Raw genomic sequence first — 17022 nt, 5'->3', positions numbered from 1 at the left:
TTAAAATGAATACATGTAACTAACAAAAATCTAAAAATCTGTTAAAACTGGAGACTTTTTAAAGGTTTGCAGACGAAAATAAAAAAATATTTCAGCCTTCTCAGATATTTTAAAATGTTGCAGAATTACTGTAGTATTCACTGATGTGAAGTTCTCTTGTCTGAGACTAGTAAAGATAATTGAGGCAAATTAACATTCAATGTGGAGTGTTTGAATTTTTACTAAAAGTAATCAAGGAACCAAGATTTTAGTGGAAATTAAAAGAATGTAATCCAGGGACAAAGACCAGGCATGGACAATTGACAAACACAACAAAGAACATAAAGTAACTAAAACAATACATACAAAGTAATGAAAGTAAATGCCTGTTTTTCATGTCTGGTCTTTGTCCCTGGATTACATTCTTTTGATACATCATAGGTTTTAATGCTATTATATTCAGATAATAGTCTTGAACTGATAGTCTCCAAAAGATCTTTCGAATTTTTCAGGATCCACATTGAATTAATACCACTACGGGAGTAACAAGTGCTGTGGTACGACTGCAGACCCTCTTTGACAGTTGTGAGTGCAGAAGTTAAAAGTTTTGAAAGAGGTTTGGTGGTATATTTTGCCCATCCAGCAATGAAACGTTGTTTGTATGGATTCTTATGAAGTTTAGGAATCCAGTACATAGACGGTAAATCACAATCATCGTCCTTGGTAGAGAGACCAAAAGAGGATAGCACAGATTTATGGTTTTCCACAATCTCTTCTTTGGAGAGAGTGGTAGCAGTATAGGTCTTATCACTGCTATTATTTTCTACGTCTACCTCTGATAATAAACATTGGATGTAAAACGTTTTGCAGACAAAAACAATGTTGTTTTTGGCTTTGTCTGCTGGTACGACAACATATTTGTCATGTATAGTAGACAATGTTTTTGCTACATCGGGGTCTTTGAAAACTGATGTAGCCTTGGCACTCATTGACCTACTTAAAACTTTCATTCGTTTCAAAATTAAAGACCTCATTGCCTTTAACTACTCTGACAGAGAATCAATGTCTTCTTGTTCTCGTTTTATCCATTTTCTTGCATAGTCCTCGACGGCATCCATAAGAACTTTAAAATTATAATTCCAATTTATGGAGCGTGGTTCACGGTACTTGGGACCCTTAGAAAGGATTTTACGCAGAGATTCGTTTTCGATAATGGTTAAATCTCCCGTAACGACGTGACCAGAAGGACCATATTTGAATGCAGAGGTTTTGCAAAAACAGTCAAGTGGTTTAGCCTTGAAGAACTCAATCTCGAGGTTCTGCAATAGCTTTTAATAATTGAAAATTTTGGATGCGATGGGTGAAGTATAGGAATATGGAATAATTGGTATGGATTTGTCTTTGAAATAGGGGGAATTTTGTTGGTAATGTTTTTGTGATGGAGGATGTGAGCCAAATTAATTGCATCTATACCTTTGTTGACAAATGGCAGTGGAAGAAATGATCGTTTTTCTTCATCTTGACTTTTCACACAAACTGGTTTAAAGAGTCTGTGGAAACCAATATGCAAAATGATGGAAACAAGTCTGTATAATGATGAGGTGGGGTCAGAAACAGGAGTGTCAAGACTTGTTTTGTAAAGAGAGTGTAGTAGAGTGAGAGGTATAGAATCAAGTTTGGTCCTAATGTGAAGAGGTTTTTGTATGAAAGGAACGAGACCATCTATGGAGATATCATGTAACTTAGGTGACGTATAGTGGCGATGGCCATGATTTCTTTCCCGTCTTGGATTTTTGTCAAATAAATTCATCACATTTATGCTATTGTTATATTGGCTTGAAAGGTTTCCTATACTTTTGATGTTGTCATTGCATCCGTAAGGTATTGCAGTACCTAGTCTGCGTATTCAGTACTCCTCTCTTTCCCTACCATAGTTTTTACTTAAAACGGAATTTGGTGGTGTTAATTCCCGAACGATGACCGCACATTCTTTTATTTAATCGTTCTTGCGTTTCTCTGACATATATGTTTGTTCTTGCGTTTATCCGACTTAAAACATGCACATCCACCTTGTTTAAGAAAAGTAGAAGTACCGAAAAGCCAATAAAAATAGGGAAATCCCTTGGACAAAAAGAACTGTTCAGAGAATGTATTAAAGTCTCGTTTTATTTTCAAACCACTTCACTGAAAACCAACCAAACATTTCAAAATATCTTTACATGTTCAAATTTTTGGGATATTTTCATGACATCTGTAGAAAACTGCAATTATGTTATCATAGCTTGGTATTAAATCAATTCTGTTCATTTGTTTAACATTGGCCTTTGGAGACAAATGTTAAATGAATTGCGTCATGTGATGGCTACCTTTCCATTTCATGATTCCCCCCCTCCCCATATCTTTATGCTTAATTACAAACTATTATTGTCAAAACATTAAACAGTTCGTATAATAAAATTACATATCATATACAACATGTATTTATAAGATTTCATCATTGTTTTTCGTAAATGAACACTTCAGACATACACATATGATCCAATTTGGTCGTCATTGTTATTTTTACAAATTGTCCAACTATGATACTGTCTTTACATAAAAATTCTTCACTTGTATATTGTTTCTTGGGAGGCCCTTTATATGTGTTGCACAGTTTAAATTTATCCAATCTGATACCGGCGAATACTTCAATATCATGGAAATGTTCTGGAAAAGAAAAAAATACCAGTAATTCGAGAAAGAAAACCATTTTAATTAGTATTACGAGTTATTCGTGAAAGTAAATATATGTTAGAAGCTGTCAGGTGGTTACAAACTCGTATTGTCAAATGACCTTAATTTCACCACAAATTTCCTTCTGACTACAGCCAAACCTGTGTACATAGTGGAATTTTAAGGCATACATCCCATAGATATGAAAAAGTTACATCAGATAGTGCAAAAATTAACACCTGAGATTCACTGGATATGGTCCACTCGTTTAAACAGTACAAGTCCGTTTTAAAACACCTTTAAAGTATTGGTGGCTATTCTCCTTTTATTGACCAGCAAGTCAATGTGGATAGAGTTTACCTTTAAAAAATAAGAAGCATCTCAAAATTTTGTCCTGATAGTTCATAGTCGCACTCTCTGCAAAATTAATGAAATTAAAACAGCAAAAGTCAGGCCAGTTTTAGATAGAGTAATCAAGGGAACCAAGATTCTAGCGGTAATAAAAAGAATGTAATCCTGGGACAAAGATCAGAATGGAAAACAAACATATACAACCAAGAACACAAAGTAACTAAACAATGCATACAAGGTAACAAAAGCAAATGAGCAACTCGGACTCCACTAAAAACTGGGAACATGGACCAGGTGCACGGTTAGGGTAAATTTCTCACATCTAGGGGATGCTTAAAGATGCAGAGGTTTTTTTTTTTAGTCGGAGGGAAATTGTGCTGAAATTGGGGACATATTTGTCGAAAGGTTATGATGAACTTAAGTCTTGAATTGCTTTTTTGCATATAAACTAATATGCATACATAACAGTTTTCGAAATCCACTAAAACGAATTATTGAAGGATACTCACTAAAACACGAATTGTGAGGTTGTCTATTTCAGTGTTTTTTTTACCCATTATGACTGCGCAATATCCTAGGTGTTATTATATTTGTAATTGTTTTAAGGTTGTGTTCCATTCGCACTACGGGCAATTGTGAATGTTTTTATCCTTGTGTTTTATATATTCACTATTTCGATTTCTTCTTTTTGTCTTTGATTTAATCAATGACATTTGTACTTGTTCTGTGCTAGTATTACAAACATATATTCGTATTTGTTCAAGGCTGTCTATTCCATGTTCACTAATACAATTGTGAGCTGTTCTCGACTTGTGTTTAATAATCACTACATCAAATTTTCCTTGGTATTCTTACTTTAACAAACTGTATTTGTAATTGTTCTAGGCTATGTGCTCGATACTCACTATAACATATTATGAATAGTTTTAGGTAGTGTTCCATGCTCACTAATTTACATTGCGAGTTGTTCTACTCACTAATATAGATTCTCCTTGGTGCTCTTTCTTTAACAAATTATATTTATAATTGTTTCACGCTCAGTGTTACGAATTGTTAATAGTTCTACTCTAAGGTTTTATACTCACTACTATGCCCGTTTATTGGTGATATTATTTTAACCATAGATATGTTGTAGATTTGATACAAGTCTACAATCCACCAAGGGTTTTTTTCTTTGTCAGTACACATATCTGGTTTTAATAAACCATCAACTGCACGCTGATGATTGCTTCTTGAGCTTGCTTCAGTACGGAAACCAGTTTCTTAAGTTAAAAAAATGACGTATGAATTTACTATAAACAACATCTGAAGTTACACGACGGATTTTCAAATTGTTCTTTAAATTTGTGATCTTTGTTGTACCACTTCATTTCCGTTGTGATACTTAACCAAACGAGAAATTGTGGATTCAAAAGAAAAAAAATCTGTCGGTACACCTTATGTTATGCCTTGCATGCCAGTGTTAGTGTATTTGTTTTCTTAGTATTAGTTTGATATTCGTTTGATATTCATTTAGAATTTACATGCTTTAGATTAACCAGAAATGAACATCAAAAGAATTTCAAACCATAAAATTTTACCGTTCGATATTCAATTGACCCCAGGCGAATAACGACATAAATAGCAAGCCCGTGGTAAAACAATTAGTACGTTTGACAACCTCTCGTACCCCCTCATCAACCAAAATGTGACTTTCAGGTACCCTCCTACCATTTACGCAACTTTTTTTTTGTCGCCAAAAAATAATTTTTTGTATTTTTTGGCATCTTTTTATATCTCGTTGAGGCAAAAAATCCATTTTTACGTCTTTTTATTCTTCGAACTTCTTCTTTCTATCATCATATAGCCCAATGTCTCAGCTTTACAATGTTGACAAAAAAGTTGCGGTAACACTTGGGGTTTTTTTTGGGGGGGGGTGAAAAAAATGTACCCCTACCCACCGAATAATCGCCAAAATTGACATGTTTTTCCATGTCAAAACCCTTAGAGTATTTATGCTTGTGTAAAAAAATGGCTTATTTGGTATTTTATGTTTAGTAGTATCACAATCAATATTTCTGGGGTTCTTATGATGAATTTTGGCAATTTCAGTTGTTATTTTGAATTTATCCAAAAAAGCGAAAAATGACTTTTTGATTTTTTCGTAAAAAGACATATAAATTCGACTTAGCAAGTTTTTGCTCGACTAAAACGTCTTACATTTGGTATCATTCGATAGATAATTCAATTTTCTACGTAAATAAATCACGTTAAATAATTTTCAAGAAAGAAAGAAATGTTAAAAAATATTGCCCCTACCCCTTGAAAACTGGTCCCAGTATCAAACAGAATTCTCATTCTTAGCATACCGACACCGTAAACCTAATATTTTAGGCATTCATAATTAAGATAATGATGTTCCCAACATATTTGATCAATTTAGACGCACTGAGTTCCTTTTGGGTTGACAATTACTATAAAATCTAAAAAGGTGGAATTATCTGAGTTTCAAAATGTCTTCTATATCACCCGTTATTTCCTTTTTTTTCAGAATACCGTAGATTAACTTTTTGTGTGATATAGTAAATTAATATAGTGTCTGAGCTTCCAAATGAGCCCCATTAATAAATATTTGAACTTTTCCAAGTCAAAATAGGAAGAAAATGCCTCTACTAAAATGTTAATTTTTGGCATATAAACGGTGTACAATAGACGTGTTGGGTACTGTTGTATTAATTATCGATGTATTTAACATATCTCCTCAATTCAGGGGCGTATTTTTAGATTCAATGTAACAATAATGAGTTTTTTTTAAAAAAAAGGGAATTTTCGGAATTTCATAATTTCTTCCATTTCACCACAATTGGCAATTTTTTCCGATACCGTACTTCAAACAAGTATTTGTATATTCAAATACAATTATATAGTGTCTTAGCTTTCTAATGATCCCAAGTAATAAATATTTGAACTTTTCAAAGTCCAATTAAATGAAAAATTGCCACCCCCACCCATGAAAAGAATACCTCAACATTAGCAGAGATGTTAGTTTTTAGCATATAATCGATGTAAAACCGTTTAAATTTAGGCGAATGTGATGTAAAAGAGACAGGTAGGGTACTTTTGTTTTATATATCGATGTAGTCAATATACCTGCTCATTTCAGGCGCGTGTTTTTTAGTTGTTTATATGACAATAATGAGTTTTTCATAAAAAAAAGGAATTTTCGGAATTTCATATTTTAATTCTTCAATTCTCTAATCAGCTTTATGACTTTTTAGCCAATATGATCCGAAAGAAAGAATATCGTTTAGCTAGATCCTTTAATCTCATTTTCCGCTGTATAGATGACGTATTATCTTTAAACAATCCTAGTTTCGGGGATTTTACACATCGCATCTATCCCAAAGAACTTAAGATAAAGGATACTACAGACACTGTGAAGTCAGCCTCGTATCTTGACTTACACTTAGAAATCGATGGTAAAGGAAAACTATTGCCATAACTTAACGACGAACGTGATGACTAAATAATGATACCTAACGTGTTTATTTTGTTCACACATGCTGTCCCAGGAAGGCTTAGACGCTCAACGTCACAAAAATCTTACCTTTTTGACCCAGTGGTGTACAAATATAGGCTTATACTGACAACGAATCCGAGAATATTCTTCGGCGATAAATTGATTCGGTAAAAGAAGGTATAAAGGTACATAAAAATCACCATGAAGTTGATGAGATCGGAGGGGGGTGCACAGTGGCCCTCCCAGCCCATGGACTCTCAATACCCCTCATAAAAATTCTTGCATGATTCTTAATGCACCTAGTATTGAGGCCAGTTTTGACAATAAGTGCTTTGCATCGGTATATTTTATATTAATTGTTCGCATATTTAATTGCATGCGTGTGTTTTCTGTTGATTTTTTATATTCTGCAATTAGTTTCTCGTTAAAAATTTCAAAGTGAAACATTTTAGTTGGTATGGAAAAGGCATAAAAAAATTAATGTGTTTTACCTGCTTCCCTTTTTTTTATTTGAACTGAAACAGCAGCGGATACAGTAGAACAGTTCGATCACAGTTTTCGGTTGAGAAATGAAAACGTTATATATGAATATATAAAAATGAATGGCTTAAAATAGAAACCCTTAAAAGTTCATTGATACAACCCTAAAACCGGTTGTAGAAAATGTCGTTGCACCTTGCAACACCCTTTGCACAATATAAGAATGGATGTCTAACATTAGAAAATGAGATTGGTGATACACGTGGCAAATCAATCTACGTAATACAAGGATACTCGGGACTTCCGTAGAATGACTATGCAAGCAAAGAAACCACATCTACATTGCGTTCGATAAAATTAAGACTGTCGTTGCATATATTTTCGACTAAAAATTATATATCTTATGAACAACTATGTAAGAAAGCAAGCTTACTGAAGCACTTAAATCCATAAGCTCAACATATCATTACTGTTAAAGTAACCAAATATACTTATCTATATTCTAACAAATTACTTACTTCCGAGTTCTATGCGTCTTAATGTACCCGCTGCAATAAGAAAATAAAAGTATTGGACTTAAATTGGAACTTAAGGGACCGGTCAAAAATTATCGCCACATAGGATCAGTGCAAACAGCAGTAGGACAGATATTTTTTTGATGTAATTCTTCTGTTGAGACACCACTTTTTTACTGATAACATCCAAAGGGCACATGTTTTTTACGAACAAATACATTAAACTAAATTTTTTATGTACTTTTTAAAAAAAAACTATTATAACAAAAATAGTCTACAACATATAAATGCGGTAAAAAATATAACTATTTAACATGATTGTAATTGGAATAACTATATGTATTAAAACAGAAATAGCTTTATATCAATACCGCATATGTAAGATCTTTAATACACTGTATGTGTTAATATAATATTTCCAAATAAAAATTTTATAAGAAAACCATAATAGGACATCAACATTTTTCTTACCAAGTTGACATAGGACATCATTTTTTTTTCAAGTCAGATAGCCACAGGGTTGCAACTTTTATTTAGGCTCTTATTTTTTTTCCACAGAAATATAAATTTTGACCGGTCCCGTACAGATCTCATACAAAAAAGTAATAGAAAAGCTGAACAATGCTTACTTGGTACCCCCACTCCCCATTTGATACCATGCACCTTTTAACCTCCATATTGATTTGGATCAACAATTAAAATAGGAGGTGCACAATGAGAACATGTAGTAATGATTATGTTAAAATTTTATCAATTCAATTCAGTGGTATAGGACGAGTAACGAATAAGAGATGGGTCCTCCATATTCCATGTCCCTATATCCACAAATTACAGAGACCATGTTTTGCTATGTGAAACCCCCACATTGATTGGGATCAAAATCTTAAGTAAAAGGTGCACAATGGGAACAGGTAATAAAGATTATGTGAATGTTTTATTCCATTCTATTTAGTAGCGTTGTAGGAGCAATAGGTGGAACCCCATGTCCCTATATTCACAAATTACAAAGTCCATATTTTGCTATGTGCAACCCCCAAATTGATTCGGATCAGAATCTGAATTAGAAGATCCTGTGTTTTTTGTTTGTTTGTTTGTTTTTGTTTTTAATTTGTTGTAATTAATTCATACTTTTTTTTCTCATAATAGTTAACAAAAAATGAGGCTCATAAGAGCCTGAATCGCTCACATAGTAAACCACGCTATATTCAACTCTTGATATTAATTATTTATTTATAGTTAAAATATTTTTGAACTAAATACAAATTCGGCAATTTTGGATTATTAAATAAAAGGAAAAAAGCTGGAAAAATCGTCAAAAGTGCATTTTTAGAGGATGCCACTCCATGATAAGAAATAATATTTTTCTGGAACATGTACATTTGTTATATCTTAAGATGCTTAATAGACTTATTTAAACATTAGTAATTGATCTGCTATCATATTCTAGATAACTGGCATAAAACTATAAAATCATAAAACCTAGCATTTCAGGGGCCATGACTTCACAATAGACAGAGATATTTTTTTCTGAATTACCACCTTTGAATGACTTTGTCATTTATATTAATCATTTGGCTGGAATTGGTGAGCTAGTTGCTATACCAGTCTAGAGTAATCAAGGGAACCAATATTCTAGCGAAACTCAAAAATATGTAATCGAGGGACAAAGATCAGACATGGAAAACAGACATATACAACAAAGAACATAAAATAGCCAAAATAATATATACAATAAAAGTAATAAAAGTAAATGAGCAACTCGAACTCCACCAAAAACTGGGAGCATGGACCAGTTGCATTCCAGTAGGGTAAGCGTAAGCGCCCTCTGCTTTTCTAGAAATACTCGACGAGATCCTCATAAAAAGTCAAGTCCAGGGTACACAAAATGGGAAAGGAAAACCATGACACGTTGAACAGATCAGTTTTCATGGTGTAAATGGATACACCGTAACGATGCACGAGTTCATGATGACGAGATAAAACTTCTATAGTGATGACCTGAATCGTGTAGCAAAATCCTAAGTGTAAGAAGTCTAGCCCGAAACAAGGAGTCTGCGTAGTTACGACAAGCTCTGGCATGAAGTATGAGTTGTCATATGAAAACTCCACACGCAGGTGCTGAAGGGATGTTGCTACAGATGAACGGAAAGTTGACAACACGAAATGAAAAGTCATCGCGTTTGTCGTATAGTTTGGTCAATAGTTTTCTTTTACCATCGATATCTAAATGTAGGTCAAGATATGAGGCTAACTTCACAGTGTCTGTAGTATCTTTATCTTAGATTCTCTGGGGTAGATGCGATGTATCAAATCCACGAAACTAGGATTGTTAAAAGGTAATACGTCATCTATATAGAGGTAACTGAGATTAAAGGATCTAGCTAAACGATATTCTGTCTTTCGGATCATATTGGCTATAAAGTCATAAAGCTGATTAAAGAATTAAAGAATTAAAATATGAAATTCCGAAAATTTCTCTTTTTATGAAAAACTCATTATTGTCATATAAAAAAAACACGCACCTGAAATGAGCAGGTATGTTGAATACACCGATGTATAAAACAAAAAAAAAAAAACCCAACATGTCTCTTTTACATCGATTATATGCTAAAACTTAACATTTCTGCTTATGTTTAGGTATTCTTTTCTTTGGGGGTAGATGCGATGTATAAAATCTACAAAACAAGGATTGTTTTACGATAAAACGTCATCTACATAGCGGAAACTGAGATTGAAGGATCTAGCTAAACGATAGATCAGCTATAAAGTCAGCCTCATAAGAGTGAAGGAATGGAACAGCAAGTAGGGGAACACAGTTTGTTTCCATTGGAATAATACAAAAAGAAAATAACAAAACAAAAATAAAACAAAACAAACAATAAAATAAACATACAAACAAACAACTGAAAAAATAGGTAAAACCGACATGTAAAGAACAAAATATTCAAATTTGGAGGGTAGGTAGATATCATCAAACTAGGGAGAGTAAAAAGTCTTTCATTTTGTCTATTTGTTCCATTTTTAAGATATAAGCCAAAATGTATGGTTAGATCCCTATCTTCTATACCGGATATAATAACGGATACAATTTCTAAGGATGAATGTGAAAAAGTTTCATGAAATAATGTTGTACGGTTTCAGAGAATATTTTAATAGATTTGATTACGACGGACGACATACGACGACGGACGCCAGGTGTTGACACAGGCTCAAATGGTCTATTATGCCAGGTAAGATAAAGATTAAAAAACTCATTTTTTTATCCCTTTTTAGGGCAAAATCTTAAACAAGGCGTCGTGCTACAATTTTGACCCAGATGGTAACTTTAGCAGGCCCTTTCAGAAGGATAATTTCATCAACTGAAAGTTTTATTCTATCAAATACAGTTTTCAAGATATTAGCTGAAAACAACAAAAATAAGTCGTATCTGCCTTATAATGACAATAAATGTAACTGTAACATGGAATCGTCCGACAATTTTTACTAAATGGAGACCTGTAGACTTTATCATAATAACTATTGCATCATTCGAAATTTGTTTCATTATTATAGTTTTCACGATATTGGCTGAAAACTGCAATGGTAATAATCCACTGAGTGGTTGGAGAGAAGAAAAATTAACGAGACGACAACAACAACGATGAAGGCCAAGTGATGACAAATGCTCACATGGCCTTTTAGGCCAGGTAAAAAAAGGCTTTATATAAGGCGAACTTTTATGAAACATTTAGAGTGAACGACAGTTGGATATTTAGTTCACAAAAATATTAAATAACTTTACATAGCATTACATGTATATATGTACATGTAACAAAAAAGAAAAAAAATGTATTTTTCAACATGAGTGCTTAGAAGAAAAATACAATGAACATGATCGTATCAGAAAAAAGTAAGTAGAATCAGTTATAACAATTCAGAATTTGGCATTTATTACATGTACTTACAATGAGCTAAAATATCGGCTTCAATTTGGACTGAAATGAGAAAAAAAAACTTGTGTGAAGTCATACAACTTTGGGGGTAGAATTAACAGTAAATAGCAAAAAAAAGAACAACTACAACAGCAAACAAACAAACAAACAAACAAACAACAACAACAGAAAGAAACAAAAACATAACGATGGCTCTTGTATCATTGAAGAGTTGTTTAAATATCTACTGTTAAAATCAATATTAGAATAGCATCGTTTCAAAGGTCGTTTATTTTACAGGCCAATTAAATGAAGAAGGTAATCATGCTACTAAAGTGTCCATGTATTTTGTTTTTACGTTTCAACCGCCTGATAACTCACATATATCTACACTTACATTATGTTATTTAGAACCATGATCCGGTTTTTTTACATCTCAAAAGGGTTTCTAAACCGAAAGTTGAAAATTGGTGTAAAACTCAAGGATGAGAAAAAAAATCTTACAATATGACTTTTTTTCTGAAACCAATATAATAAGTTAATAAGTGAGTGTTGCTTTATTGTGTGTATGTTGTGCTATTTTCATTTCGCGTTCATGTGTATGCACCTGTTGAGCTTTGACTCACGGTTACAGCTGCTTATAACTTTATATCGACCTGCACTATAAATACTGATAAAATCGCATGTCACTTTCTATCGACATTAATTGTAAATACTGATAAACTCACATGTGATTTTCTATCGACCTGTATTGTAAATACTGATAAACTCACATATGACTTTCTATCGACCTGTGTTGTAAATATTGATAAACTCACATATGACTTTCTATCGACCTGTATTGTAAATATTGATAAACTCACATATGACTTTCTATCGACCTGTATTTTAAATATTGATAAACTCACATATGACTTTCTATCGACCTGTATTGTAAATACTAATAATCATATTCGCAATCTTGGAGGTTAAATGACCACATTTTAAGTATTCTCTGAGGCTCATGATGAAAATACCGCCATTAAACTACTTCAATATTGAGAAGTAAAATAATTCATTTGTTACAACGGAATAAACTATTAAATATACAGTTTTCTGATTTGACTTTGGTGGAAAGTTAAACAAATATATAAATATATGAACATGCAGTTACTTACTTGATGGCTTTATTTCCGATCCCAAAACTGCAAATGTATCTGGAAGATATAATATAAAGTAAAAATTTATTCAAAAACTAAATGAGTCCACTTATAATACACAGTACAAACGCTTGAAGAAAAAATAAGTATATTATAATTAACATCATTAAAAGTATACATTTGTTTGGCATAATGTTATGATAAACATATTCATATTGTAACCGTTCTATTTGAGCTGTCAAAAATAATTGTATGTTTCAAATGATATAAACCGTTACTGTTTAAATATATATTACATTTTAAAGTCCAAAGCGTGATATTGTCTTGGTATTACTCGCTTCAAATTAAATCGTTGATTTTCAGCAGATTCAAACCTCAACCATTCATCGATTTAATACCCTCACACTCGACCATTTCTGACAAATAAGGTCGTGCAAAAACAGGAAGTATACAAGAGAGGCCAGTTAATATCTTAAGTTTTCCTCCAACATAAGAAGAGAAATCTGTCATAGAAAAGTGCAGAGGGCAGACGGACACGGATTGTAACATAGCTCACTCATTGTGTTAGTATAATTTACTTGCCTGCTATCTTTTCTTAGAATTTCTTTTGAAATAATGATTGAATTTCTTTCAACGAATAAACAATAATATTAAAGGCGCAAATTTTTGGATGGCAGTCCACCTTATTGAGAAACCTGAATATTTTTTGGAATTTAAAGTGAAGTAGGTGGTGAAGTCCAAGATGGCGGCCTGTTTCCCTTGTGTTTTTTTATTGTATGGCCATGGATAGTTAAATGTAAAAAAATAGTTAAAACAGCATTTTAGTACAGTTTGTGCCTATTTATTGGATCTAACTCATGACCTCAAGTCCATGTGTTATATAATACCTCATACACGCTAATGTATGCAAATAAATAAAATATGTTTTTGTTATGAAAAAGAATTTCAACCAGTCCGCCACAACAAGACATCAAAGAGTAATGAAGTTACTATATTTATCATTATTTATCATTAAGAGTGACTTGAATGCATAATTGTATTTAGAAACAGACAACATATACTAATACGGTAAATACATGAAGGGAAAGTAAACAAAGATTTGAGCTGGAATCGATAGAATATATTCAAAGAAAAGACTAGACAAGGAAAATAGACACACGCAACGTAAGACAACTACAAATAGCCCGCACAAAGTAAATAAGCAAACTTGACTGCATAGACCAGGTACACCTGTTTTTTTTTTCACAGTTCATGCAGCGGTGTGGGTAAAATATTATCACACGAATAAATCAAGAAAACAATTATGACAATTGACTTAAAACTACGATGAAATTTGAATTACTTTAAAACAGAGAGTATTCAAGTTTTGTCTCTGTTTTATTGTTTTCTATATCACGTAGTAAACCTTTAAGTTCTGTTCTAAGGGTGATCAAGGGAATCAATTTTATAGGCATAAGGGACAAATGGAATATAATGTAAAAACTTATCAACATTGAAAACAAACATGTTAATGATGTTCAGTTTAGATAAAACTAATAAATTAACTAAAATTAAAAACCAACCAAGAGTACTTACCACTTTCTTTTAGTGTTGGTGGTAATTCTTCGGGTTTTGCCGCTATTACACAAATGGAAATTGTATAAGTAATTTTAATTTCAATATATCTTATAAAGATAGTTTCATATGATTATTTCGTGTCAAATATTTATATTGATATCATCAGAAAGGTGAAACAAAACTCCCTGAACAATAGAAAGAAGTGAACTTGGTTTCTCCCAACGACCACGTGTATCTTGTCTACATATTTATGGATGAATCGATGGGCCTCGTGCACGAATAGCATGACTAAGCCAACGTTAAAGTATAAAATCTAAAATTGATACTAGCGATTGTAATTATGCACAGTAAATGTGTTTATTTTGGGATTGCTTTTAAACGTTGTTTAGAGTATTGAATGTAGACAACTCTGGGTCGGTTTTCGCTGAATGAAAGCGGTTTATATTACAGAGAAAACCGACCAAAAGTTTGTATCCAATACCCTAGCAAACGATTTCAATTGAAATAGACAAAAGAAAACAAAAATAAACAAATAACTTTAAAAAAAACCATTTTATTAAACTAATAATAAGAAATCATTAATAATTTTATGAGTGCGGATCAATACTGTCAAAGTCAATATCCGATTATTAGCGCCATTTGTAATTTACATGTTTTAGTGTATTGAGAAACCATTAAAGAAGTTTCGTAATTAGGGAGATTTGCTAAATAAGTTTATGCGAATTAGACAATGTGGCTACATAACACTGGAGTATTCAATATTTCATAGAAATTCAAAGGCTCGTTTAAAAAAGGCTCAATGTTGCAATGAAATAACTTCAGTTAATTTTAAATCAATTTTCACTCATTATTGTGTTTTGAAAAAAAATGGAGTACTTTAGTCCTATTAACCCTACAACGGTACCAAATCAGGAGAAAAGGTCTGTAACCATTAGCAACTTTACTACTTTAATTGAAAAGAAGTTATGAGAAGTCATTCATCCATCATAGACATTCAAGCTAGGAAATGAAAAAAAGCTTTCGTACAAATATAATCATAAACTTACATGGGATGGTTACAAAAATTGTTCTCTAATACAAATACAATTCACATAAACACTTCTTATGATTAAAAAAAAACCTTTATTTTTTCGAAGCTTATGTATTTAGAAGTAGTTGATATAAATTAAACGAAACAGTCCAATTTAAAGAGTTTCTTATATCATTACACTGTAGTATAATACAAGAAATACATATTGGATAAGTGGAAGTAATTGTACAAATATAGCACGTAAGTGTCAAACTAAATTACTTAAATTTAAAAACACTTAAGGAGTTACTCACCTTTCTTTCCAAATACTCTAACTTCTCTAGATTGAAGATAACCTTCATTAATTGTTTTACTAAGAATGACCGTTTCTCCTTCAATTCCTTTTCCATATTCCCCACATGTAAACGTTACATTTTCGTATTCTTTAGCTGGACCTTTATACATTGAACCACATTGTTCAAATAAACTTATTATAGCTTTAACGTTGTTAAACCATTTGGCTGAAACAAATTAAATTGACTTTGAACCACACAGCAATTGTGCGGATCTAAATTAGTAATTGAGATAACCGGATACAATTACAGTTAATTAAAACACTTGCAATATGAATTCTAACAAAAAACCGAGAGTGGCATCTGGTGGACCGGAATGAAAAATGTGCCTCGCCCGGTCAGCGCAACCTTTTATGTCATCTTGGTAAGTTTAATACAGTTTGTATGATTGTCAGTCCGGTTAGACGTTAAATTTAAATGATGATATTTTGTCTCAACTGTGAAACTTCATATCGCTCAATCAAATTGTGATGACCACCATAAAACTTCTTTAGCGATGATATCAACAATGGCACCTTATGCCGAGAAGCTTCTCTGATAGTATTATCGCTCTACAAAGAAATCAATTAACTGGAGATGTTGGCAAATTGCCACTAATTGTTAACAGTAATGTAAAACGACAAAACATAATTCTCTGCCAACCAAATAAATCAGTTATGTATTTTCAAAGAAAAAATGCCATAACTTGTGATTCATTAAAATAATGCTCACCAGGCAGTAATGCAAATTATATGCAATGACTTCCGTTTTTAATTTCATTGGGAAACGTAATACAAATCGACATCGGCCTGCGCTCCACTACTCGCTGACGTATTCCTTTACTCTTATTAAGCTGACTTTATAGTTGAAAGAGCACTGTTTACCCAGATTTTTAAATCTCAGTTTACGCTATATAGATGAATCATTGTCTACAAACAATCCTAGTTTCGGAAATTTTAAACAACACACTTAACACCAAAAGACAATACAGACATTATGAAGTCAGCCTAATATATGTACCTAGACATATAACTCCATGGAAAAAGACGTCATGACCAAACGCGATAACTTCTCATTCCCGTTCTTCTGTGGCAAAATCCATTAAGCACCTGTGTATGGAGTCTTCATATTACAACTCATACTTTATGGCTCAGCTTGCCGTTACAACGCGGACTTTTAGTATCGTGCTATACTTTTTACAAATAGGCTAGAGAAACAAGGTTATTTTGCTAGATTGAAGTCATCACTACAGAAGTTTTATAGTCAACATCATGAAATCGTGAATCGTTGCGGTGCATCCATATGCACCATAAAAAAACTGATTTTTTAAACCTGTTATAGTTTTCCTTACCTCTTTCATCTACCCCGATGTGACATTTAATGAGCTACTAAGTGGTTGTTTCCAGACAAGTAAATGACGATTACCCTACCAATGCACCTGGCTTATACTCTAAGTTTTTAGTGGATTAAGTTACTCATTTACAGTTTCTTTGCATGTCTTTTTCCCACGTCTAATCTTTATGCTTTGAATATATTTA

At 32.6% G+C, this 17022-nt stretch overlaps 1 protein-coding gene across 1 annotated transcript in view; it reads right to left on the bottom strand.

Annotated features, from left to right (window-relative positions):
- Positions 1 to 2126: 2126 nt before the first annotated feature.
- The window catches only part of LOC148617970 (uncharacterized), a 163625-nt gene continuing 148729 nt past the window's right edge, over positions 2127 to 17022 (bottom strand). Inside the window, exons 38-44 of the mRNA XM_088585159.1 lie at positions 15467 to 15673; positions 14162 to 14203; positions 12605 to 12643; positions 11481 to 11510; positions 7540 to 7569; positions 4128 to 4304; positions 2127 to 2685 (exon numbers count right to left, since the gene is read on the bottom strand). Of these exons, the coding sequence (XP_088441285.1) occupies positions 2474 to 2685; positions 4128 to 4304; positions 7540 to 7569; positions 11481 to 11510; positions 12605 to 12643; positions 14162 to 14203; positions 15467 to 15673 (737 nt within the window). The 3' untranslated portion in view covers positions 2127 to 2473. The remainder of the gene's footprint in view (positions 2686 to 4127; positions 4305 to 7539; positions 7570 to 11480; positions 11511 to 12604; positions 12644 to 14161; positions 14204 to 15466; positions 15674 to 17022) is intronic.

This window comes from Perna viridis, chromosome 5, assembly GCF_037379345.1.
Source record: "Perna viridis isolate PV_CMFRI_1.1 ecotype Kerala chromosome 5, ASM3737934v1, whole genome shotgun sequence".
In the NCBI taxonomy this organism is placed as follows: domain Eukaryota; kingdom Metazoa; phylum Mollusca; class Bivalvia; order Mytilida; family Mytilidae; genus Perna; species Perna viridis.
This window is presented reverse-complemented; position numbering and strand designations above follow the sequence as displayed.